Consider the following 25,178-nt stretch of genomic DNA (forward strand, 5'->3'; position numbering starts at 1 on the left):
TTAGAGGGTGTTAATTGCAAAGACCAGAAGTGTGTTGAGGTGTCAATGAAGTCAGCGTTTAACACATGACTTTAACAGCTTGACTGTTGCAGTTAATTCCTGTTCTAATTATAGGTGTGTATTTTCATTCATACGATGCCATGCAAGAAGTGTTGTCACAGGGCTGCAAATGATTGCGATTGTGTATAAAATGCATTTTTAAAAATCTTTTATTGCATAGCTCAGGTATGTTCTTTGACTTGCAAAGCTTAATTCAAGCCACACGACGTTCATCCAACAAGTTGATTGCAATTAAATCCATTATATTTTTCTAATGGATGACAGAGGTGGAAAAAAGTGCAGTGGAGAACTTGAGAGCAGTTCTTAGGCAAAGGCTTCGTCTGCTCCAGGTGACGTGGACGGGGACAGTGTTTGAAGCTCCCCCGGGTGCTGCCCTTCAGGGAACCGCAGGCAGGGGGTGGTGGATACGCCGTAGGCTCAGCTCGTGAGTAATGAGGAAACTTCCCTGGGTGGTAGAGTGTCCAGTTTTGTAAACACCTACACTGCATACCAGCGTGGTATGAAGGGACGTATTTCGTGTTGGTGCAGAATAAACAAGACCGGGTTTGAGTGATGTTTTGTATTTCTAACATCAACAAAGGTCTTTTTACTACATGGGACAGGTAATGACTGAAGAATGAAGGATGTGTATATTTAAGGTCTGAGGGTAACAAATGTGCTTGTGCTACAAAACCACTCCTGTATCAAACCCACGTGAAAGAAACCGTCCTGTTTATCCACCTGGCTGGGCGCTTTCTCCTGTACTGTGCTCTTGCACAGTAATGCTGCCGCTAAGGTGCATCAGCAGATAGCGCAGCACTATTTTTGTTATATATTCTCACGTGTATTAATTAGGTATTATCATTTCATCTCTTGCATATTCAAAAATGCAGCAGTTCTAAAAAAGGCATTTGTTCGCATGTCTTTGAACTATTTTTGTCCGCCTCCTCAGCGCTCCTGCAGACTTCCCCGGCAGCCGCGATGCTGAGAGCAGCGGCACTTCTCATCGAAGTGCTCTCAGGTGCGACGGGTTGAGAAGCAAACGGGTCAAGAGAAACTTCCTCCGTGGCTTTGATTTCATGCTCCTCGCAGAACAGTGCTCTGACGAGGCAGCAGAGTGCTGCTGAAGCGATCTGTGAAGTGTTGTTCTCGGTTTAATTACTTTTGTCTGCATATTCTTCGTTACGGAGCACGGCAGTGTACTTCTTCAAGAAGTTAAAACCAAAGCTCTGCATTCCAGATAAAAAGCTGCTTACAGAAATTCTGATTTCTTTGAGGCATCCCAAAACACAATCAGGAGGTTCTTCGTGGTGCGTTCTCAATCCCCTGTAATCCTTAATTTTCAAAACAGAGAATCCATTATTTTTTTTTAATCGTAATGAAAAAATTGCTGAAGCAGTGCACATTATTTCGATTACCCATTAAGCCTTCTCTTCACTCGAATGAAATTACATGATTTTCATTAATTTTCTTGCTTTTAACTTCTGACTTATAATTTACCAAAAGAAAACCCCCACCCACTATCCTCAAGCCGGTTGTCTCCCAGTTACCGAAGTGCTGTAGATGGTCACGGCATTCAGATGAGTAATGCAAGTCAACTCTATTTCGGCATCTTCCTGGTATTTTGGGCTATTTATAGTAAAACACAGCAGAGAATAACATTTATTAGTTTGCACTGGAGTTCTAATTTATGCCTTTTATAAAGGCTTCGGCAACCTACTGGTTTGGCCTAAGTGGACATTATGTAGTGACTGATTTATTTCACTGGATCACATCAACACAGTAAAACGTATCATTTCTTGTTGAACAAGAAAATAGATTTGTTTTTTCATTATAAAGTAATAGGCCTCGGTCAGATGACTTTCTCCTAGAGAAATACACATGATCTCCCTTCCATTTGACTGTTGACTTGCTCTCCTCGTTGATAGTGAATTTGTTTTTTATTTCTGTAGTCATTTTATTGCAGTGCACTTTCTTCAGAGCTTTTCCTTATGTCCTTTGTCTAACAGCAAAACAAGAGCCTCCTCGGGGGGGTAACGAGCCATATTTCATCTCCGGAGATGCAATTATTTTGTGTTTATCCTCAGTGCCTCTGGGCGAGGGGACGCAGGCACACGGAGAGGACAGGCTCCTGCCAACGGCCGCGCGTCGGTCGGCAGCTCGCACGACTTCTCCTTGGCCCCCGCTGTACTGGGCAGGCCTTGGGAGGTTTGGCAGACCCTTGTACTGTCTGTCACAGCGGGGCTGGTTTGCAAATCGGTTATAGAAAGTGCTGTTTGCATCAGGTCAAAGTCTAAGCTGAAGCACTTGTTCACAAGTCACTGCATTTTGCATAATGTTCGTGTTTGAAGTATCAGCGTCCTCCAGGTGAAGAACCAGAACTCTCCATGAGCAAAGAAAGCTGAAATTTTACCCTTGGGATAGGCTGCGTTGTCTGGTAATTGCTGCTCTTTGATGTCCTCATGTTGCATGAAGGGTTGTGTTTCCGCGAGCAGTTTTCTCCTGTTACAAGAAACACCTTAAAAAGGAGCTTCTCTTCCCGGAGCTGCGCTGGGTGCTGGAGGTTTAACTGGACCATCCGACATAACTCTGGGGCAACCCCACCACGCTGCTCTTGAAAAGCGTGCGAGGAATGTTTGAAAGCTTAACCTGTGGTGTCACACCAGATAGAAAAAAGATTTTACTCAAATGCCATCAATCTGAGCAGTTTTCGAGGGTGCTAAATTGCAGTGTAAGAAGTCATAAAAGTCACATTTTTGACAGTTATTACTGATGTCTTTTCCCTGCTGCATTACTTAAAAGTTCATAACATTTTTAAAAAATTAAAGGAATACATGCTATCCGTGGGCAGATTGTACAAATTGTACTCCCGGTTGCTCTTTTGATGTTTTACTGATTGAACTCCATTTAAAAAAAAAATTAAAAATAAATGGAAGGCCAGCTCCTCAAATGTGCCCTGAACTGATGCAATTCCAGTGACCTCAATGAAATTACGGAGGTGTACCCCAGCTGAGGTGCCAGCCCGGTGTCCCAACAGCAGACTTCAAATGCCTTAAATCCATTTATATAATGTAACAAATTGGAGATTATAACGCTGGATCCCGTTTACAGGATTAAACACTTTCTTGCTTTAGCAGCAGTGGGAAGAGCTAGTGAGGTTTTCACGGCCAGGAGCCTGCCCAGCATCGTGACACTGTGCAGTGCGATGCCTGGTGCATCTCGAGAGGGCATGCAGTACGGCCAGGGCTGCAAGAAGGGCTTTGATTTACCTCTTTGTATAACTTTAAAAGAGAGTTTATTCTCTTTTCCTAAATAAGTCGGTTCTGTTTAAACCCCAGACACCCAGGATGCCATCAGGCTTGCATTCAAGGCAAAAAAATTGCGAATCCCAAGCTTTTTTTTTTGCAGGAATGTGTTTACAGTTTAATTCCTTTTTTTTTTTTTTTTTTTCAAAATAGCCTTCATATATTAAAAAACTTGCTGAAAAGCAGTTGTTTTTTTCCCAAAGTTTATATGCTTTTAAAAGATCGAAAGGAATTGAATGAACAACTCAGCTGCCTTGATTTAGATGGACACTGCCGTTATTCTTCAGGTTTTTTTAAAACCAGACTTGCTAGATCGGAATTGTTTTTTGGAGGCATTTGGACTGAGTGCTTCTAATACAATCTAGGCTATTTTAGATGAAAATAAAATAGCTCTTCTGCAGGATTACAGGCAAATGTAGAGGAACCAGAGGCAGAGAGCACCACGGGGAGAGATTTTTGAAGTAGTCCAAGAGAGATGGGTACATTGTTCTTCCAAACGTTCGGTGATGGGCAGACCCACGGGTGTGTTAACACAGTCTCTGCTTTCGTACGCTCGTCTCTGTTACAGTTGTCGATGAACTGAAAGCTGCACACCTTGGCTGCGCCTGACCAGCACCTTCAGGTGACTAACCTGGGAGAAGACACAACTCCAACAGGTGGAGATGGTGAAACTTTGTCACCTCTGTCCTATCACAGTGCTGTCCCGGGGGTATGGAGCTGTTCAAATGTCACCAAACCCGGAGGGTTGGGGAGAAACGTGCGTGTTGCGGATGGAGTTAGCAAATAGCTGGTTTAGCTTCTGTTTTGTTCGTGTTTTAAAAGTTCAGTGCCTGTGTGTTGGCAGTCAGTCATGCGTGCGAGCTGAACGCTGGTCTCCAGGGAAGCCATTCCTGATATTCCCATAATTACTCCGCAGCGCTGCCTACTCTGCGCGTAAGCAAGGGCTCGTTACAACAGCTCTCAGCACTGCTTCTCTTAATACTCTGCAGCTAAATGTCAAAGTCATCCCTGATGTATTCTCTTGTCTACAGCGTTGTGTTTTCTTGCCGTAATTGCAAAATGTGTGCCAGTGACCCAGAACCAGCAGATTTACAGTAGCCTCGTTGACAAACTGAACCACCGTGCCTGCATTTTGTGACCAGTGACATAGTGCCAATTAAGTTACTGGTCTTTCACTCGAAGTGTGCCAGACTGATCAGCCCTCGCTCCCCGGGAGCAGTACTGCATCGCTCACGGGGCGCTGGTAATTCCGTCTGCTTAGTCACAAATATTTGAGAAGGGAATCCATTGCCTAAACCTCTCTGTAAATAGCTGGGTTAAAAGTTGGCAGGAATCGGCTTGACTTCTGTCAGTGGCTGACGTACTTAAACCTGAAAATAAAAAACTGGGCTTCACCTTGAAGCGATGCTTCAGCGAGGGTTCTGTCACCTTGAAGGTTTCTGCAGAGTTGGGCTCCTCCATCAAGGGAGAGCCCGTGCACGTTGCCAGAGTTTTGTTTTTCAAGCAATAGATGATACAGAGATCATAGGTTATTGCCCCAGGGACTTCTCTTTTCTAAGGCTCCAGGATTTTAAAAGAAAGAGGCTTTTGCAATGTATTTCATAACTTTTTACTATCTGCTGGTGGGGTGGGGAGGATAACATTTGTTAGCCTGGCTTCTGCACACCTTCCTTATTGCACAAAAGATTAAAATCAATTGAAGTTCAGGGAGGCATTGCGGAAAGGAAATATGTGGCTTTAAAATATGCACACAGACCTACTACGTCTTTTTTTTATATCCACTTTATAGTCCCTGTCGTGCTGAAGACAACTGAAAATCTTACAATAATGATATGTATTCTTGGAAGACAGCAATTATATCAACACCTTAAATTTTACTAATAAATCAATAGATAATTACAGAATCACAGAATCACAGAATGTTAGGGATGTTCAACAGCAGTTGGTGAAGTACGTAGTGAGGAGTTGTGTGTGAGTGAGCACAGCCCTTGCGGGTGATGTCCCACGTACCTGTCATTTCGCGCCCGTTCACAGAGGAGCTGTAATAGCCCCGGTGTTTGGTCGCTGTGAGCGTGTTCATTTTGTCTCCATGTACGCTGGTGAAACGAAAGGAATGTGAGGTCGTGTGAGAGAGTGACTGTTTTTCCTCTCGTAACCAGCAGATTTGACCAATTAAGTAATGACACAATACCATGGGTTGTTATAGTGATGGTCTTGGGGGAGAATGAAGAAAATAACTGAGGAAAACAGTTTATGGCAGGTTTTTAGGTAACGCAGGTTTAGTGTTCTTATTCCTAGTGACACAATATGTTTGAACACATTCAGAATGATGTGTTATGCAGCAGCTTTTGAGAACCCTGGTGAAACTGTGACATTATTCATCTCAAAACCATCTCTTTGTTACTTCAAGAAGAAAAATGTGCTTTTTTTTTTATTACTGCCTAATGGTAACAATAAATGTATTGTGCTAGGTAAGGACAGTATTTTAATTTCCTGTCATAATCCTGTGTTTCTAGGGTTGGATATATAACTCTGCTGAATTATTTCCTCAGGGCTAGAGCTTAACTTATAAGATATCAGAACAAGCCTGATTATTATTTATGTATTTAAAAGTATCTTTCTAAAATATCCATTTGCTCATTTCTACTGTTTCAGCACTGGAGATCAACAAATAACCTGATCATTAACGAACAGGCAGGCGGTTCTGTGGTACCTTTTGTAACTGATCTTTCAGCAGAGGACCTGCAGATGCCCCAATGCTCTTTTATTATACTATTATTACTGTTGTTGTCTTGTAATTATTCATAGCTCTCTCATGGGCTGATATCATCCTTAACGGAGCAGTGTGAGTTTATCTGTTTATTTTCCTGATGTCAGCTGCGATGACTCAGGGATGAAGGCTGCTTGGTGGAGAAACTTGTGATTTTCTGCAGTAATGGAGAAATCTGCTTTTATCATGTACTGAAGAGAACATCTGTGATCATAATCGTGCAGTTGACTTACTAAGAGAACACAAATTACATTCCATTAAATAAGGTTTTTGTTGTAGGACAAGTCGCTCATTAACACTGCGTTGGGAGTTGCCTCCTCCCGCTGTCTAGACCCATAGACGAGGCTCAGGGAGAACTCGCTTGCTTTGGGATGTACGGAGCAGGTAGCAAGGTTTTATTTGAAAAGTGCTAACGTGATGACATTTGTTATAATTAATCACGTGGCATTTAAATAGGTGAAATTACAATGCTGCTGTGGTACAGACAGTCAGACGGAATGAGAGGCTTCCCAGCTGAGCTCCCTGAGTACCTGAAGGGGCTACAGGAAAGCTGGAGAGGGACTTTTTACAAGGGCATGGAGTGATAGGACGAGGGGTAACGGTTTTAAACTGAAAGAGGGGAGATTTAGATTAGATATTAGGAAGAAATTCTTTGCTGTGAGGGTGGTGAGACACTGGCCCAGGTTGCCCAGAGAAGCTGTGGCTACCCCCTCCCTGGCAGTGTTCAAGGCCAGGCTGGATGGGGCTTGGAGCAACCTGGTCTGGTGGAAGGTGTCCCTGCCCATGGCAGGGGGTTGGAACTAGATGATCTTTGTGGTCCCTTCTAACCCAAACCATTCTGTGATTCTATGTATGAAAGCTGGAGCCCGACCCGTGGTTGGCGTTTGCAGGGCACGGCTGGCGTTCGCAGGTTCTCTCTGGTGTCGCAGGGCCCAGGCAGGGGCAGGGCTGGCTCCTCACCCTCCCTGACTGAGGGACTTTGCGCTTCCCTCACAGGTCAGAGCACGCTCGGTCGGAGTGGATGTGCTTAACCCTGCCTTTAATTCAAACTGCTCTGGGTACTTGGGTCACTCATAGAGTCATCAGACCATTACTGTCTCCATTTCAAATTCTGGAGCTCTTCCATGCCTGCATTTATGAGAGCAAAGATTTATTTCTTCCTGTCCTCTGAGCCTCTGGATTTTCATGGCTGCGTTACTGTCTCTGAGGAGTATCTGACACTGCCTTTGAACTCGGGTATCAGATGCTTGCCTGTCAGGTGTCACCTGTCAAGCATGGCTTTCCACTTTAACTGCATTTGTACTTGGTGCAGCAGTGACCTGGGAAATAAAAGTATGTCAGAAAAGCGAGGTGGTAGCGGGAGGAGCCATCGGGCTTGCGGTCCCTGTTGGAGACCTGTAGGGTCCTGCAGAACAAGCCCAATCTTGCAGCCCAGTGCTGCAAGGGGTTGGGGAGAGGTGGTGGCTCTCTTGCTCGCCCAGCTCCTCACCCCAGAAGCCAGCCTGCGGGGGATGTCTGGGACGAGGTCTCCGGGGAGTTGTTTGGCACCCACAGCTCCGAGTGTTGCAGTGGAACTGCAGAAGGTGCATCTTATGCAGCGGTGGGGCGGTGGTGAGGAGGAGGGAAAGAGCCTCATCATTTGTTTCAGCTTTGCTCCCCATGAAAGTGTCTGCTTGTCGTTATTGTTCTCTTTATTAATCTTTATGTTTTTCTTTCTTAAACACATGGGCCAGCCGTGGTGCAGGAAGGATTAGCAGCCCAGAGGTGGAGGCAGGCAGACGGTCTCCAAAGGTGCAGAGCTGTGAGGCCCTTCCCTTAAAACTAACACTTCATGCAGGACTTTTTAAATCTCCTTTTTTCTTTTGAATGGGAAGCACCTTTAGCAGGTCTTGTTCATTGAGAAGTCTACAGAATTATTTGTGGTAGGACTAGCTGGTGTGAAAATTACTTTCTTGTAGTTTCAAAGCCGTTAGCACCATTTGTGTGTGCGGTTGATGCTAATAGAAGTGATAGGCAGAAAAATAAAGAGCGAGCTGTCCAGTTTAGACTTTTCCTGCTCAGGACGTAATGCAGCTGAGTAACCTGGAGGAGCAGGCTGTGGTGTTCAGCAGCGATGCCCTTGAGCTGTCCTATCCATTTCACTTCCCAGTTTCCTGAAGAGTTGCTCTTCCCAAGGTGCAGTTTTGTCTTGAAGAAATACCGACTTGTAGGGCTGTATGAAAACCCACCAGCACACACAGCAGAAACCAATTCCCTCAGCAGCAAGCAAGGAAAGGATTTTTATCATTTATACTGGATATACTCCAAGAATTCTCTCTTCAGTTTAGTTATTATCTTTCCCTACAGTGTGGAATATTCAATTAAACCGTCTCTCAAATTGGCTGTAAATTTCAATGAAAATTAAAGCAGTTCTATTTAGGTTACAATATCCATCACTGGGCTTAATGTTCAGTGAGAACAGGAGTCATTTCACCTGTTCGTGTGAATTAACCTCAGCTGACATTCTCCATGTTTCAGTTCCTCAAAAGCACAGAAAGATAACAAGCATTTTGCATCCTCCTGGATGTGCTGGCTCTCAAGTTTGGGGTACTGGAGGGACACAGAAAATAGAGTCCTCATTTGGAATGTATTTAAATTAACCTGACATTTTAAAATAGATTTAGTGATTCACTAGGAAAAAATATGTATATATGTCTCAGCAGAAGCTAGGATAGCAGAATGTTCTAATTATCTATCACATTCTGCCTGACAGCATATGGACGTACACCTCGTACTGCGTTTCAAAAAGTTTCTTTTATCATGAGATCTGCTGAAATTTCCGATATCCTGCATCTTACTGAACCAAATGCACTCCTCTCAAAGGAGGCAGACCCGGAGCAGTAGGACATTTGTTTCATCTGACAGGGGGGAAAAAATGCTTTTTGGTAACTAACCTTGTTTGCAACTTGTCTTAAGCTGAGGGCAGCTCAGTGTTCATTCCGGGTTAACTCATTTTGGGCTCGAGTAAAAGAAACGTAACTCAGAAAAATAAAATCTGTCACTGGGAGAGTGTCTCAACAGTGAGCTTGTCCAGGAAGGTTACTGCGTGTATTTTCCTGGGGCAGTAAGAAATATGTGAGGAGCAGCACAGGTTACGCAGCAGCTGCTGAAGAGCAAAGTGAGCTCAAATAACTGATCAGCTTTCATGTGTATGTGTACATATATGCACTGCTTCATTGCTCTGTTTGATTGAATGGCCAAAAGAGAACCTGATAAATAAAATCGGATAAAAGAAGGGCAAGGGGAAAGCCTGGTAGGCTCGAGAAAGAGCCTCCCGTTGGCGTCGGTGGGCTTCTGGGGCTCAAGCGCCTGGTAGTGTCCGGCAGTGATAAACTCAGAACGTGGTGTTGTCGCTTTGTGATTGCAAGTCCATGAATATTACTGCAATAGAAATGGAGTTACTGCTTTTATTAAAAAAAAAAGTGTCAAATTCACATTTCGAAGTTATCTGGATAGCAAAACTTTGCTCCCACAAAACCAGACACTGTAACAGAGTAAATGCATTTGCCTGTGCTGACACTAAACGCCTGAGATCCGTTTCTACCCAGGAACGTTGTCAGTTGGTCAAAAATGGACTCTCTATGTTTAGACTAAACTAAAACTCTCTTAGTTTTCTGTCTGTAAGAATCTAGGTGGCAGTTTGTTTTATTTATTAGTGAATATCCAGTGCTCTTTGAACCAAATCGTCCTCTTCTGTAAGGTACTGTGGCTCAACTCCTGTCCCACACTGCGTTAGGGTCGGGGCTGCAGTGATGTCAATCACGCATTGGACTGTAGCAGAAGGACTCTACAGGCTGAAGATGAAATAGTTTGGACTTGCTTATCTTGGTTACATACAGGCACCAATAAGAGGAGGAAGAAAGGCACCCAAAATGATTTTATCTACCCAGTATTGCAAGGTTTTTCTTCCTCTTCTGTTCCTCTGAGACACTGTCAGCTGCTTTGAGAGCTTCTCCCTGCCTGACCCAACACTGCTCTCTTGAAAGCCAAGTCGTAGTTGCACCAGGGCTTTCCTTCTTGCTGGCTAACAGGAAGGGCAAGCGTTTTTTTGCCTTGTAAAAGTTGAACATTAAACAGTGTCTACAGCAGATGTTGTGATATTTGGAGAGCGGGTTCATTTGGGGTTCTTTTGTAGGCTTCTGTTTTAGCTTAGGCAAATTAAGTTCTTTAGACTTTTCACCTATTTCTGACTATTTCTGTCTTCATAGTTCTCTACCTTTGTGTCTGTTGTTTTTTTTTTTTTTTCCCCTAAATTGTACTTTGCTTACTAATGGTGTATGTGGGTTGTAATGTTTCTTACAAATGTAACTCCCTGTCAAATGCCCTGTGGCATCGAAAGACCAGTGTCTCGCCCCAAGACACTGCACCATAGCAGTCTGGGTCGGGTCTTAGTGCCATGGTCTAGTTGACAGGGTGGTGTCAGGGCAACGGTTGGACTCGATGATCCCTGAGGTCTCTTCCAACCTGGTTGATTCTGTGATTCTGTGGGTCCTGCAGCTGAGTGATGTCCTGCACATGTGGGGACACATTTGGACCCTTTGTGTGTCCGTTTCCCGACTCAAGTAGGTGAGCTATCTACTTTTTAATGCAAGGTGTATTTTCTTGTGATGGGAAGAGGACCAAGCGTCTGACCTTCAGCATGGTGTGATATGATATAAATTGATGCACAGTAATTGAAATAACGGGAAATGACAGTGTAGCGTGACGTGAGCCCTTTGGTGGGGTGTGAGGCAGATGACAGCCGATGCACCACATGCATGAGCCAGCACGGTTCCCCAGCTGCGTCACCAGGGATGGTCTGGCTTGTGCCTGTCCCGGCACGATCAAGCTCCTTGCTTATGGGACTTGAAGCAGCTCTTACGTAGGACCCGAACACCAGGCTAGCTTCTGTATTTTACAATTAGAAAACTGGATAAATTAAAATGTATTTTAATTCTTTTGTTTTCGAACCCATTAATATAGTACTCAGAGCTATAATCTTTATGGGTCAGATTGTAATATTCTTTCTTACAGTGAATGAGAGTGTTTAAGCAGTGAAGCAGCCCTGGGTCTCAGCAACACATCAGGATATCATAATCTAGCCCTGTGTGCTTTATGGTTATTATTATCTTTTTCTGCCAGCAACAGTTAAGTAGCACACAGGTATAATTTAAAGCTAGAGATTATGTGAAATGTGTTTTGAATAATAGATGAGTCTCAGTCAGATATCGTTAACATATAATTAAAAATAAAGATAAATACAACCGATATGACTGTATGCTTAGTTCATTCTCTTTTGTGGTGGTACGCGAGGGAGGAGACACGGGGGAGAGGTGACTCCATTGTAATCCTCCTGGCAGAGTCTCTCTGAAACCCTTCTGTGGAGACGACAGAATTGTCTCCCTGGAGGAAAGAGCTGTTGTTCTGTCCCTAATAAATCCAGCTGATTTCCCAGTGTCAGAGGCATGAGGGCTATTCACATTCATTCTCACCCTCCTCCTGGCAGGAAGATACATCGTCTTCTGTTCATTCCTTTTTCTTTGTTATTTTTTTTGTACATCCCATCATCTTTATATTTTATGTATTCATTCTCCTCTTATACCCACAAACTTCCCGTGTGTCAAGATGGAGTTCTGGCAGCAGACTGGCCGGCAGCGTGGCTGCCTGGCCAAGGGGACGTCCGTGCTCCCGTCCCCACGAGCCCCTGCCCTGGGCAGCGAGGGAGCCGCGGGCACCAGCAGCAGCACCCGCGTGGCCCGTGCTGTTGCCCTTTGCCCCCCGGTGCTCTGCGAGAGCATGAGGCTGCCAGGAGGATGGTAGGGCAGGACACCATCAGAAAATGTTCAAGCAAGGCTCCTTCCATTCTGCTGAAGGACAGAAAGTTCTTACTTTCTGTACCTGTATTTAATAATGAGGGTTTTTTAATTTACAGAGGAAAATATTTCAGTGTTTCAAAGTGAAACTGAGCATTCTGATTTCAAGAGAGCTGTGCTGTCCCAGTAGGATCATGCCTGTTCCCCTTCATTTGAACTTTGGATAAAGTTTCAGTCTGTGGTCTATCTAATACACAAATGTTTTCGTGAATGTTCACAGAATCACAGAATCAATCAGGTTGGAAGAGACCTCAGGGATCATCGAGTCCAGCTGTTGACTCCATGTGAGGTTCAATGGCTTTTGGAAAAAAATCTGGCCGTTCTAAAAAAACCCCTGTGATTCTCACATCTTTTCTAGGGTGAATGATGCACGGCCTCTTGCTGCTAAGATGCTATTTTGTATTTTAACACTGGGTACGTGGTGATTCCATCACATTTTTCCTCTGTTTAACGCAGACGACAACTCACTGCACGGGCCAGTTTTCCTTCAGGAGCCCAACAGCGTGATCTTCCCCTTGGATTCAGAGGAAAAGAAAGTGAAGCTGAGCTGCGAAGTGAAAGGAAACCCCAGACCAACCATTCGGTTTGTTGAATGTTTAACTGTTCTTTAGCGCGATCTCCGTGCCGCAGCAGCATCCCCCGAGAGCCCTTCTCCTGCGTGTATCATGCAGTGTAACTCAGTGATGCCCCTTGAGTCTCCCACATGCTGATGATTAAAAAAAAGGCATCAGGAAATCACCACGTATTGCAACGTAATAGCAAAATTTGGACAAGTGTTCAAAAAGGTTAAGAAAGGGTTATAAAGAGCCTTGGCTCCCAGGTTAACCATCTTTTTCCATAAACATGGACAAAGCTCTTAATTGTTTTCAGCTTTAGTAACTGCTTTGGGATCCTTAGAAAAAAAGATGCTGTACTGCCACGGTGATGCTGCTGCTGTAAATCATTTAGGCTGCTGGTTTTTTTTCCTTAAGTGCCTTTCTCATTTTGTTCATCAAAGTAAATACCGCTCTGAAACCGATTAGAGGCGTCAGACCTCAGCCCCCGTGCTGTCTTCTGACACGACCAACCATTTAGTGCAATAAACTCTGCTGATTCACTGGTGCAAACGTATCCCCGTTGTTTCTCTGTGTGTTCTGGTAAAGGGAGCTGCTGTGCAGCTCCTCATCTCTCAGGAGATGAGAGTTGCTGTGACTGGGGTACTGGAATTTCTCAGTGCCCCAGTTTGTGACAACAGCTGCTGTAAGGGAATTTCCTTAAATATAAAAACAAACAGCCAGCAAGTCGGGAGAGGAAAAGAAACCTCAGTGGACTTGAATGGTTTAAAGATCCTGTTTCTGGGACTTCCCCTTGCAAAATGATTAATTCCAAAGAGCAGCAGCACGAGCAACTACAGCAGCATTAATCAGATCAGAGACTGAAATATATGTCAAGGATATTGCTGTTTCGGTTAAATACTGGAATATTTCAATACTGTGCAGGAAATTTGCATTTTCATGCTTTTTTTTTTTTATTAATAAGTAGTCAAAGATGTTTTAAATCTTTATTTACTACATATTGTATTTTCAGAGCATGCATTAATATTAGCAGAATTTAACTTTGGCATTTTATGCTCTAGGTGGAAGTTAAATGGGACCAGTATTGACACCGGGATGGATTACCGCTACAGCGTGGTGGAAGGCAACCTGTTGATCAATACTCCCAATAAAACCCAAGACACCGGAACATACCAGTGTGTAGCAACAAACCCGTTTGGAACAATTGTCAGCAGAGAAGCGAAGCTTCAGTTTGCTTGTAAGTAACAACGCAGCCTCCATCCCTGCAGCACGCTGGAAAACCAGAGCGCGGTGCCTGCCTTCCTGCCCTTTACGTTACGTGGTATTCCCTGAGCTCTTCGTGGAGTAAACACCTGGATTTAGAGGGGAAATGGGAATGAGGAATTGGTTTATTATTATTTAGCTAAAATTATATGCAGTATGCAAGGTAAAATGTCTTATTTCTTGAGAAAGAGACCACCGAGGAAAATATCTGGCAAATGGGATCTCACCATTGATTTTTCCTTTCCTTGGAGAATTAACGCTTCAGAATATTTCAAGCAGCATACTCTTTGTAAGGAATAAATTCACAGTGACAGTTTTCACAAGTCCTGCACTTAGCTAAGGATAACAAAAGACACAGGTCTTGATGTGAATTAGCATTATATGAAATTATGAAAAGCCATTTTGAGGTACAGGATGAAGTCCGTAAGAGTGGGCGAATGATAGCGCAGGACCACGACTCATCTTTTTTCTCATCTAGTTGCAAAGGTGATGGAAGAGAATAGATACACGGGCTTGTTCATCCATCGTCTCTGTGGTTTCTCTGTGCCGTTGTCCTGGGAGGGCTGTACACAGCAGCTCAGTAATTACAGCAGGGCCTGCTACGAAACGTCCTTGCACGCGCGTGCAGGAGCTCGAGGCGGTCCGTTCCCAGGCACGGAGCCATCAGTAACGGGGAGCTGGGCTTTCAGTAGAGCTTAATGAAAGATGCTTTTCACCAGCTGGTAAGAGAAGTTGATGTGCCCCAGCTACAAAAATAAAAAGGTAAAAATGCCAATAAACACCAGGTTCACGCAATATAGAGAGGTGATCTGTAATGAGAAATATTACTGGGAGTGAAGTCCTCTGTCTCCCCACATAGTTTACAATATATTATCCATTTGCTTATGACCTGCTTGTGTTTTTCTGTGACTGAAGATGCATTTGCACTCTGGATGGGTAATGAGCAGCTTCCTCCAGACCAATCTCATCACTCCAGATCTCAGTATGGCAGGGTGATCGCTTCATAAATACAGCATTGGTCTGCTGCTCTGGAGAGCACATGTTTCACAGCAGACTCCATCTTACAGACCGTGGCCTTCTGCTGGCTGTCGGGGTGAGCCTGGGAAGCATCATTCAGAGCCAAGCACCCCCTTGGCTAGGGTCGTACCATTTGCTGAAGTCAGTTGTTTAAAGGACAAGCTGGGTACCAGGTTGCAGCTCCTTAAACACTTGTCCCAGGCTTCAACAGGACTAGGAGGGAGGATGCTGATGTTGGCAAGTGCAGCTGCCACTCACTACTTGAGTGGAAATACATCAGCTTCCTTGCTAGTTTAAATTGTTACGCACCAAATAACCAGGAGCTTGCAAGCACAGAGAATTCTGCGTGAAAATTAAGACACCATCAACCTTTAACACTTTATCTTTGCTTCAGATGTTTATTAAATTCTGTCTGTCCCAACATTGGACACTTTTAAGATTCAGCTGGACAGGGTGCTGGGCCCTCTTGTCTAGACTGTGCTTTTGCTATGAAAGGTTGGACCAGATCATCCTTGAGATCCCTCCCAACCTGCTGCTCAATGATTAATTTATCTGTCTTGGTGAATGATACATCTGGCAAAAATCTTTCAAGTTTTCTAGTTGACCAAATACAAGTTTGGTTTGACTGATTCTTAGTGAAGAAGACTGTATTCAAAAGCAAAGCTTGTTCTTTTCCGATTAAAGTAATGATGGGGAACTTGAATAAATGTATTATTTTTGATTCCTAAAATTTAGTTTAGGTTGCTAAAACAGCATAATCAGTTTAGAAACATTTGGATTAAATTAAAAAAAATGAGCTTATATCAAGGTAGGCTCTGTGCTTTCCCAAAACAGTAAGTCGTTTTGTCTTGTATAATCAAAGCGATTGCAACCAGAATTAGCTGAATTATGAAATACACAGAGTAGTTTGAGTTTATTACAGAAGCTCTGCTTCTAAGAACCAATAAAAGTGGGCATCTGTATTAGTAATGTGTGTTTTTCAGCTTTGATGTCCAAGACGTGGATGCAGTAGCTCTCCTTACTTGCCTTTGAGTGGTTTTATTCCAAATGTGATCATTGGCCTTCTGTAGGTTCTGCATGGAATAACCTAAAACACTCCATGGGGAGGACTCTGTCTAGCCACTGGTGAGCTCTCTTAAACCTAGTTGCTCTCTCAGGGTTTTTCCCTTTTATAGAGTTATTTTCCTTGCACTCACACCCGTGTCTGGCCCCTGGACAGCAGGCGCAGGCTCTGACCCAGCGCCAGCCCTTCACCGTGGTCTCTTACACCCTGCTGCGTTACCCATTGTGATTTAGCTGTGGAAAGCTGTTTGATTAGAGATCAGGACTGTGCTGCTTAACCTGTCTCCGAGCAATCCCTTATTTTCCAGCAAAATCGGTGTGTTGTGGGATTTTTGTGTTACCTCGTTTTTATTTCTGAGGAAAGTCATGCTGGCTCTTTGAGACTAACATCTGGGGTGTTGAGCTTTTTTTTTCCTCCTCTTAAGGGTTAAATTCTGAATCGTGGGGCATCATTAATATATGTTCGTTTGTTCTTCAAGGGCTGTGTTATTCTTCTCTAGCGTTTTCACCGAAGATTAAACTGTGATCCAGCTATTCAACCTGCTGGGGAGGTCAGGGAGGGTCTGCAATTCAATCCTTGAAATAAGTATTTAGGTTACAAACTCATTACGATAAAAGTGCTACTATTTTCCCCCAATACTTTGTGATATATCATTTACATTTCAAATCTGTTCTCTCCCCCTCCAATGCTAGTTGTCTCTGAAATGGAACATATTTTCAGAAAGTAAGGAATCTGCTGCGCCGCAGTAACGGAATATGGATTAATGATACCCTAAACCCTGTGCTTATGGCAATATAGGCTCTCAGAAAATAAAGCTTTAAACTCTGAGTATGGATTGTAATAATGGCTTTTCCAAAATGATGTACGAAAACACAGCTGAACTAGATTAAATTATGTGCTTTTTGTTTTAGGGAATGGGGCTTAGCTTGACAATTTATTCACTGTACCGTAGTTTCTGTTCGGAAATAACACTGAAATCAATAAGAAGTTATGCCTGGAAAGACGTGCAGCTCTGATGCTGCAGTTTAGAGAAGCACCCACCTATTCAGAGAAATGATTAAAGCTCTTTGCTATGGCCCAGATCCTGCTTCTGTATAAGTCGAAGAGAAAACGTGTATTGATTTGTAGTGGCACCAGGGTTGGACCGTACCCCTCAGGAAGTGATGAGTTTGCAGGTTGTCCGGCCTGCTCAGCTCCCGTTCTCTGGTGTGGGCAGGCGAGTGGTGCAGCCCAGCACGGAGCAGTATGCCATGAGCAGGATGTGCTTTTAATGAGCATCCTTGCCAAATTATTTCTACTGACTGTGAAACAATTCACAAAGTGGAACATTAGTGCACGCAGGTGCCGAAAGTTGCATTTATACTCACCTCTCCATAGGCATAAAGTCAGAAAGTTGAGTCCTGGGAAAGGCTTCGAGAGCTTGTCTGTCCCCAGCGTGAGGCAGCACCGATGCCCTTCCCTCGAGGAGCTCGACAGCCTGTCCTGCACAGCGTTTGCAGCCCCTTCTCAGCAGTGTGTATCTGGAGGATTATGTATTCAGGTTTAGTGTCACTTACTTTGGTGGCCTCTGCTAGTGCTAATCTTACTTGCTAGCAGCTACTACTGATCGTCTGGACTGTGCCTGTACTCCATGCCCTGTGCAGGTAATGACCCAAGGGCTTTCAAGTCTCTTCCTCCTCCCCTTCTGTTGACTATCGAGTGTGGTAGATGTGCAAAGGATTGTGCTACTGGGCAGCCAAGTCCCAGTGGCTTCCCACCAGAAATGTCTTTGCAGAAGCCCCCAGTCTGTTGCCAGGGGTGGGTGACCACGGAGAGTGCCAGCTTTCATGTGATTTGTGGCTCATCTACCGTTTTTGGGTTCGTTCTTGCTTAACCAAAGGCTGGTAATGGAGAACAGGGCCAGCTTGTCAAACCTGTTCCACGTGAGCAAGGCTGGTGGAAATGAGTTCAGGAATAAAAAGACTAAGTAAAGCTTCCTGTTCTGTTTGTAATTCTTGGCTAGGTGATGTCCACATCTGTTCTTTTACAACCCATTGGTAGGGTGGGATGAGCGAGACGGGACTCTCCCCAGCAAAGAGAAAGGCAATTACTATCTTACCTTTCAGCTGATTTATGAGCATCCGTAGAATAACATCTCTAATGAGAGATTAACTTTGACATTTATTGTACCTTGCTGAGACTGCAGTTTGTTTTTTACTGCCAAAGCTTTGAAACCACACATTTTTGCAGTTCTCCAAGAGCAGTGCAAAGGGTCTATGGGGACATCCCTGTGCCCCTCGCCCCAGGGCTCTCCAGGCTGTGTCTGCTCCATTGCTGCCTCCACCTGCGGCAGCTATTGATCCCCAGGATGGGCCAGGGCTCTGCTCCGCTCTCCCAGCAGATGACCCCTGTCCTCTCCCATGGAGCCATCCCCAGTGCTAGCAGATGAAACATCCTTTCCCTGCTGGGATAACTAGACTCAATTTGACCCTGAACTCTTCAGCAGGGTTTGCAGTTTAACCTGAAAATACATCAAGACAGTGCTACCTGCAGTAATGCTGGCTTAAAAATAAACCCTCCGGGGAGCAGGTGAGTAGCCATGCAGTAGCCGTTGCCTTTCTTATCAGTACTGGTATTTGTCACATGCTGTTGATTCTGAAATGAGTATCCAAAGAGGAAAATCAAGTGCAAATCAGTGCAGTTTTTCAGTGATACCATTGTTTTGCCCCCTGTTGGTATAAAAACTGTCTAAAAGTGATGTCTGTGAAACATGAGCTGTTAGAGAAATGGGATGTACTTTTCAGGGGGTTTTAGCGTTGGTGTCCATCCTTCCTCCCGCTCTGCGCAAAGATGCTCCTCTGAAATTGGTGCCTTTCCGTAGCCATTTTCTATGAAGGAGTTTCCTTCGAACCTGTAATTTGACAGGTCCGTGCAGTTGGCAGAAATGGGGCTGAGGCAGAACAGAAATGAGGTCCCGGGAGAGAGGATGATGGGGCTGGAGGAAGGTGTCCTCACAGGATGGTGGGGCAGCAGCAAACCACGGCTGTGCTGCACCTGGGCTGAAATGAAAGGGGGAAGGGTCTCCTCCTCCTGCAGACAGCCCCAGTCAAGCGAAATCAAGTCCCTCTGTACTCGGCACTGGTGAGGCTGCACCTTGAATCCTGTGTCCAGTTCTGGGCCCCGCACTTCAAGAAAGATGTTGAGGTGTTGGAGCGAGTCCAGAGGAGGGCGACCAAGCTGGTGAAGGGTCTGGAGGGTCTGACCTACGAGGAACGGCTGAGGGAGCTGGGGTTGTTTAGCCTGGAGAAGAGGAGGCTCAGAGGTGACCTTAGTGCAGTCTACAACTACCTGAAGGGAGGTTGTAGCGGAGTGGGAGTCGGCCTCTTCTCCTGGGCAACTAGCGATAGGACAAGAGGACACAGCCTCAAGCTTTGCGAGGGGAGGTTCAGGTTGGACATTAGGAAGCATTTCTTCTCAGCAAGGGTCATTAGCCATTGGAAGGGGCTGCCCAGGGAGGTGGTGGAGTCACCATCTCTGGAGGTGTTTAAGAAAAGCCTGGCCATGGCACTTAGTGCCCTGGTCTAGTTGCCATGGTGGTGTCAGGGCAATGGTTGGACTCGATGATCCCAGAGGTCTCTTCCAACCTCATTGATTCTGTAAATGGCTGGTTTTGTGTGTGGAATTTAGCCTGAACTGTTTTACTGTGTTTGAAGATCAAAGCAGGCCTGGAGGGCAGGGTTTGCGGGTGGGCTTCCCTCCGCCGCTCACCAGGCCAGCGGCCTCAGACTCGCCTTTTGTCCATTTTCCATTGGATTAGTCGTGATAGAAACTCGATCTTTCTTCTTCGCTACCGAAGAACTTCGGTAGAAACTCAGACTTTCTTCTTCATACTCCTAACTGTAGGGAATCACACGATTGTTTCTGAAAACTTTCTTCCAACACTTTATTAGAAGAATTTTTTGCAGAAACACTTTTATAAAATAATAATTGTTACGCATGAATTAGCAGCTAGGACTGAGCACTGTGCAGTGCGAATGGTAGCAGAAAATACAGTAATAATGCGGTTGTAATGAGAATACTTTGGGGCTTTGACCTACCATCCCAAAATAATTTCACTGTGATGGTAGAAAAAGAAAATTACTCCCAACATTAGACTGCCAAGGATTTTTTTTCAATATTCCCATTGCTGGAATGATTCCTGTTATATCTCGTATCTGAGCAAATCCCATGATTTTTGCTATTAGTTGCTAAGAAACAAATTATAATTGCTGCTCAAATTCTTTACTGTTATAGCCTCGTGTTGCCTTGAAGTGCATTCATTTTCTTTTTGGAGATTAAATGATCAGTGAAGGAATTCTTTCAAGAACAATTAATAATGACAACATTTTCAGACAAGCGCCCAACTCTCTGCCTTGCCTTGCCCAAACCAACAGGCACAACTGATTGATCAGCGAAGTGACGTGCTCCGCTCGGCTGAAGGAGGCAGTCGGCACGTGAATTAAATCATTTCCGCAGCAATTATGAACGTCTGGGTGTTGAGAGAAGATGATCTGTGTTAAACCTCCTGGAAATTAAGGAGATATGGAGGGTTTGGGTTGTTTTTTTCCAGACTGCAGCTGGGGCAGTGGGTGCGCGCGGCTCTGTTTGTCCCTAAGCAACCCATCGGACGCCCATGCTCAGCCTCTTCAGGAAGTTTATTTTTTTCAAGGATTTTCTGCTTGTGAAGGGGAGAAAAACCCAGTTCGGTGCATTTTCCTGGCTCCTTCCTTTTTCTGGTTCACTTGTGAAAAGCCCCTGCCAGGTACGTGGGGTGGGAGCCTTCAGCACCCTGGGTGGGAGCTGCCCATCTGCATGGGCATGGGGCAAGTGCCCGTCCCTGCCTGCAGCCACCCCACCACGGGACGTGCCTGCCTGTGCTCCAGGGTTGGTTTTCACCCCAATATTGACATACCACGCTCACTTGTTTCTTGCTCAGGTACCCCTTCTGCTTTTTCAGAGCCTGGACTTCAGATCTGCAGCTTTTCCTGTAGGTTAATTCACTTTTTCCTGGCATTTTGATCAACATGCTGCCTCCCATGTGTACAGTCATAATTTAGAGGTAACACCCTGAGCCAGCAACTGGAGTTTGCTTACACCCAGGGCCCACGAATCTGCCTTAAATAATTTAATTTTCTTAATTTTTCTTATATCTTCAGGAAGTGTTTTTTTTTGAAGTGGCCTGCTTTCCCGTACGCAGCCAAAAATCTCTTTTGCTGTCTCGTTTTTTCCCTTTGAAGCCTTTCAGAGCCTCTAAAATCTGAACTCACCTGTGCAAAGTGCAATTGCCAGTGTTAGAGAACCGTCTCACAACCTCTGCACCTTTGCCACGCGGGCTCCGATGGGAGGAAAACTAGGCTAAGCCTCACGTGAGCTCTTCTTTTTGCTTTTTTTTTAATGAATAGGACCAACAGGGAGTGTATGGGAGAGGATGGATGTATAACCTACTTTATTTTCACCTGTGATAGAAAGACCCTTAACTTAGAACAGAAGCATCGGATTTATACCTGCTTTGTTTCCACCCAAGGGTTATAAATAAGGTGAATACATTATTACTTAAAGCAGTGGCAGAGCATTTGTAAATAAGGAGCGCACCTTCTCTCAAAGCTGGTAACCTTGTAAGCCTGCAGCGTTCTTTAGGAAGTGTATTTGGGTTTAAATCACACAGAAATGGTGCTGCTGAGAGCAGGGAGGTGTCGGAGGGCTGCGGCTGGGAGCTGCTGCCAGCGCCTCTGGGCGTCGCAATGAGCTTAAGGTCCCAGGTCGGTCCCAGCACCGTGTGGTTTAGAAATTTAGGGAACAACAAGGCAGAGGCTGGACAGTTTTTTCCTGTCTCTCTCTCTATTTATTTTAATATGTAAAATAACATATATTGAAAAGTTTATTTTTTTTTTAATATCTAGGGGCTGGATCTTTAAGAAGTAAGTGCAGGTGTATCCAGTGGATAGAGGCTAGGACAAGGAATCAAGAGATATTTGTTATTTTTTTAGTTACTAGGATGCTTCTTGTAACATCTCCCCTTTTGACTCTAAATCCCCTTGGCTGTCAAATGACATAAAGCTATTTACCTATTTTGAAGAAATGATTATAATCCTTAGGTTGATCCTGACTGCTTCTATATCAATGCAAATCAGTGTTGTCTGTAAATATATGGAAAAAAGCAATTACCGGACCCTCGGTCAAGCGCAGACTGTACCCAAAGGCCAGAGGTGGACTCTGTAAGAAAATTTCTGTCCCTGTTGATGAGATGTAAGGCCAGTGCAGAACAATTTTATGCTAGTGGCTGCTTTTTCTTTGTTTTATTTTTTCTTCCCTATTTTCCTTCTGGAAAGCAAAACGAGGGAGTCAGTGTTGGCATGCAAAGGACAGCAGAGCTTTAAATACGTTTGTCAAAAGTTGTCCCATGTTGTTTTCCTGTCTGCAACGAACGTGACTCTCATTTCATAATTCGTTAGACGCGAGAGATCAGCAGAATGAAAAAATATCTCCTCTTTAAGTGGTGCTGCCTAGCATAATAATCCACATTTCCGTAGGCAAGCTGAACCACCAGTGACGCTCTGAGGACCAGGATCTCTGTGGGGTCTTTTTCATTTGTTTTTGTCAAGTAAAGGGAAATTGTTCTTTGAAGCTTCTAGCTCAGTGAGCTTGTGTCACGTTATTTTACATTATTTGGGGTCTGAATTTGCATTTGTTTAGGTGGGCAAAGTGTTGATCTCAGCTGTGAAGTGAGAGGGGGCTGTGCAGTATCTCTGGCCGCCCGTACAAGTACTGCTTTCTGCCACCGCAAAATCATCCGGGGTGGAAGAAAGTGTGTGAGTAACGCATTGTTCTGCTAGGAAAATATAAAAAAAATTCTGAGTGAAGTCACTCCATTCAAGTCAACCCAAGGGGAACTGTCTGCCCAGATTTTCCGGATTAAAGTAATAAAATAAAATTTTCTGAATCCTCAGCACTTTGTCTCAAGCAGGGGAGTTGCTTCAAAATGAACAGTTGAAATATTTCCTATAGAAGGATAGTAAACAAGCAGCTTTTATGAAATAGAACAGAAAGTCAAGGAGGATTTTTTTCTTTTTTTGGGTAACATCATAGAAAGAGTGATTTGCTTTGGGAAGAGAACAGTGGGTGACTTGCAGATACTGTGAAGAGCCCCTGCTCCCCAGTAGGATGAGTGGCACGAAGGAAGGCACAAAAAAAGCGCTGGGGCTGCCTTATTGCCTGTTTGGTAGCAAGGATCAAATCCCAGCGAGGTGCTGAGGATATAGTGTGCCCAGAGGAGCCATCCTGGGGGGGACAAGCAGCTCGTGCTTGGTGTGACAGAGGAAGGAGAAAGCAGTCGGAGCACGGTGTGAGGATCCGTGACTCCCACGGCTGCGTGTTGGCCAGCGGCGTTGGTAACGCTCGAGGAAAAGCTGCCGCAGGCTTTGGGATGCAGCGTAAAAGCCTGAGGAGGAATTTTAGCCATGTGGGTATACAGATCAGTCTGTCTTTGATCGATGGTGGTCAGAAACACTTGGCAAGATTTAAACGTAGTCTCAATATGAGAACCCAGATAGAGATGTCAAAGCGCACGACGATACGTACGGCAGAGATGTGAGTGATGGGGAGAGCAGGGAGGGCTTGGGAGAAAAGCAGGATCCTGGCTTGCATCCCAGCACACCAGCGTCCTCCTTTCTGAACCGCCGCGTGGCTGCTGGCAGCTCGCCCCTGGCTCGGACGGGAGGAGCGCGAGCCCTTCTCCCTGGCAGCAGCCAGTGCCTCCTCGGGGAGCGGCTGGTGGGAGTTCAGACCTGCGGCTCCTCCAGCGACGCGTCTCTCCTCACCGCGGAGCTAAGCTGAGCCTTCGGAGCAAACCCCACCGTGGAAATCCTCCAGCTGCAGATGCCCCCATGGCAAAGGCTGAGAGTTGTTGCGTCTCGTGAGAGTGTTAGGAGTTTCTGTGCAGGAGAGATCAGGGACAGGAAAGGTCTAGAAGTCCAAGCTGGACCTGGCCACGTGGTAAAGGTGCACAGGCAGTACCTGATTTAACACCTACAGTAATAAAGTCCAAGCAAAAATATTTTCCAAAGGAGAGGCAGGGTAGGGGAACGGCGAGATGTTTACCTCTAAAACTTTTTCAGTGAAGTAGAAATCCCAGTGAAATTTCTGTTCTAAAGGTCAAATTAGAAAGCTTTCATCCCCAGACTTGTAAACTATTGCTGAAATCAGTGACTAAAAATTGTTCATTAGAACACCTGCTCTTAAACTAAATTGTGCTAAGCTCCATATCAAAGGGGGGTTTATTCCAAGCTGCACAGCCCGCTGTGTAGTCCTGACACAACAGCAAGGCCACGGGCAGAAGAACTTAGTCGTTGTGTATTTGTGAAAGGGATGACATAAACCCTGCTTTTAAAAAGTCAGGTGCAGGTTTTATAGAGACAGTGTTTGGAGACATTAGAGCCATAAATATCACGAGGCAAATCTCGCCGAGTGTTTCGAGAGCAAAAAGCTTTAACGCTTTTGAGGGTGCTAGTCATCAGTTAAAGTGCTTTCAGCCTGCCTTCATATAGACAGGCTATGATTTCTTCAAACTAATGTCCTCTAAAATCTGAAATGGATTGAGATGCACTGGAATCTCATGTTCAAGACTTATTTTATGGGCTAAATTAGCATAGTTTGTAGTCTACAGCCAATGAAGTCATATTATTCGATGGGCAGTGATGCAGATGACTTCTGTCTCCATCTGGTTGTGTATTTTGTCCAGGGTATGGAAGTATGCTCTGTTGTATGTGGAGAGCTACGCAAATGTGATAAAAACAATCTGGAAGAGGGCATACAAGCTGTCTCTTGGTAGAATGTTCTTTATTCAGTCTGAACCAGGAAGACTTGGCCAAACTCTCTGGTTGCTTATTTTTTTTGTTCAACGAGGTGTCATTGCCAACCTATTCAGAATACCCTTGAGATAAGTCATATGGTTGTTAGTAATAAAAATATCCCATTGACTTTGATTCAAGGACTGCATATGACCTTAAACATCATTCTAAATCTTAAATTGCTGGGATCATTTTAAAATTACAGAAGGGGTACGAGAAGGCAAACCCCATTACTCTCCATAAATCTCTTTAAGTCACGCTTGAAAGTTGACACTAATTTCTTGGCTGTATCTGTGTACGTAAGTGGATTGTGGGTTTCACATATATGAAGAGGTAACTACCCCTTACTTATATTGTTACTTTACTTCCTATCACGAGTGCTTCGAAGTTCATTTAATGTATGTAGTAAAGG

The 25,178-nt window shown here is 44.6% G+C and overlaps 1 protein-coding gene across 1 annotated transcript in view; it reads left to right on the plus strand.

Annotated features, from left to right (window-relative positions):
• LOC137668280 (contactin-4) overlaps positions 1-25,178 on the plus strand; it is a 148,884-nt gene that overhangs the window by 22,030 nt on the left and 101,676 nt on the right. Inside the window, exons 2-3 of the mRNA XM_068409683.1 lie at positions 12,462-12,588; positions 13,621-13,796. Coding sequence (XP_068265784.1) covers positions 12,462-12,588; positions 13,621-13,796 — 303 coding nt within the window. The remainder of the gene's footprint in view (positions 1-12,461; positions 12,589-13,620; positions 13,797-25,178) is intronic.

The sequence above is a fragment of the Nyctibius grandis genome, chromosome 10 (genome assembly GCF_013368605.1).
Source record: "Nyctibius grandis isolate bNycGra1 chromosome 10, bNycGra1.pri, whole genome shotgun sequence".
Lineage (NCBI taxonomy): Eukaryota > Metazoa > Chordata > Aves > Nyctibiiformes > Nyctibiidae > Nyctibius > Nyctibius grandis.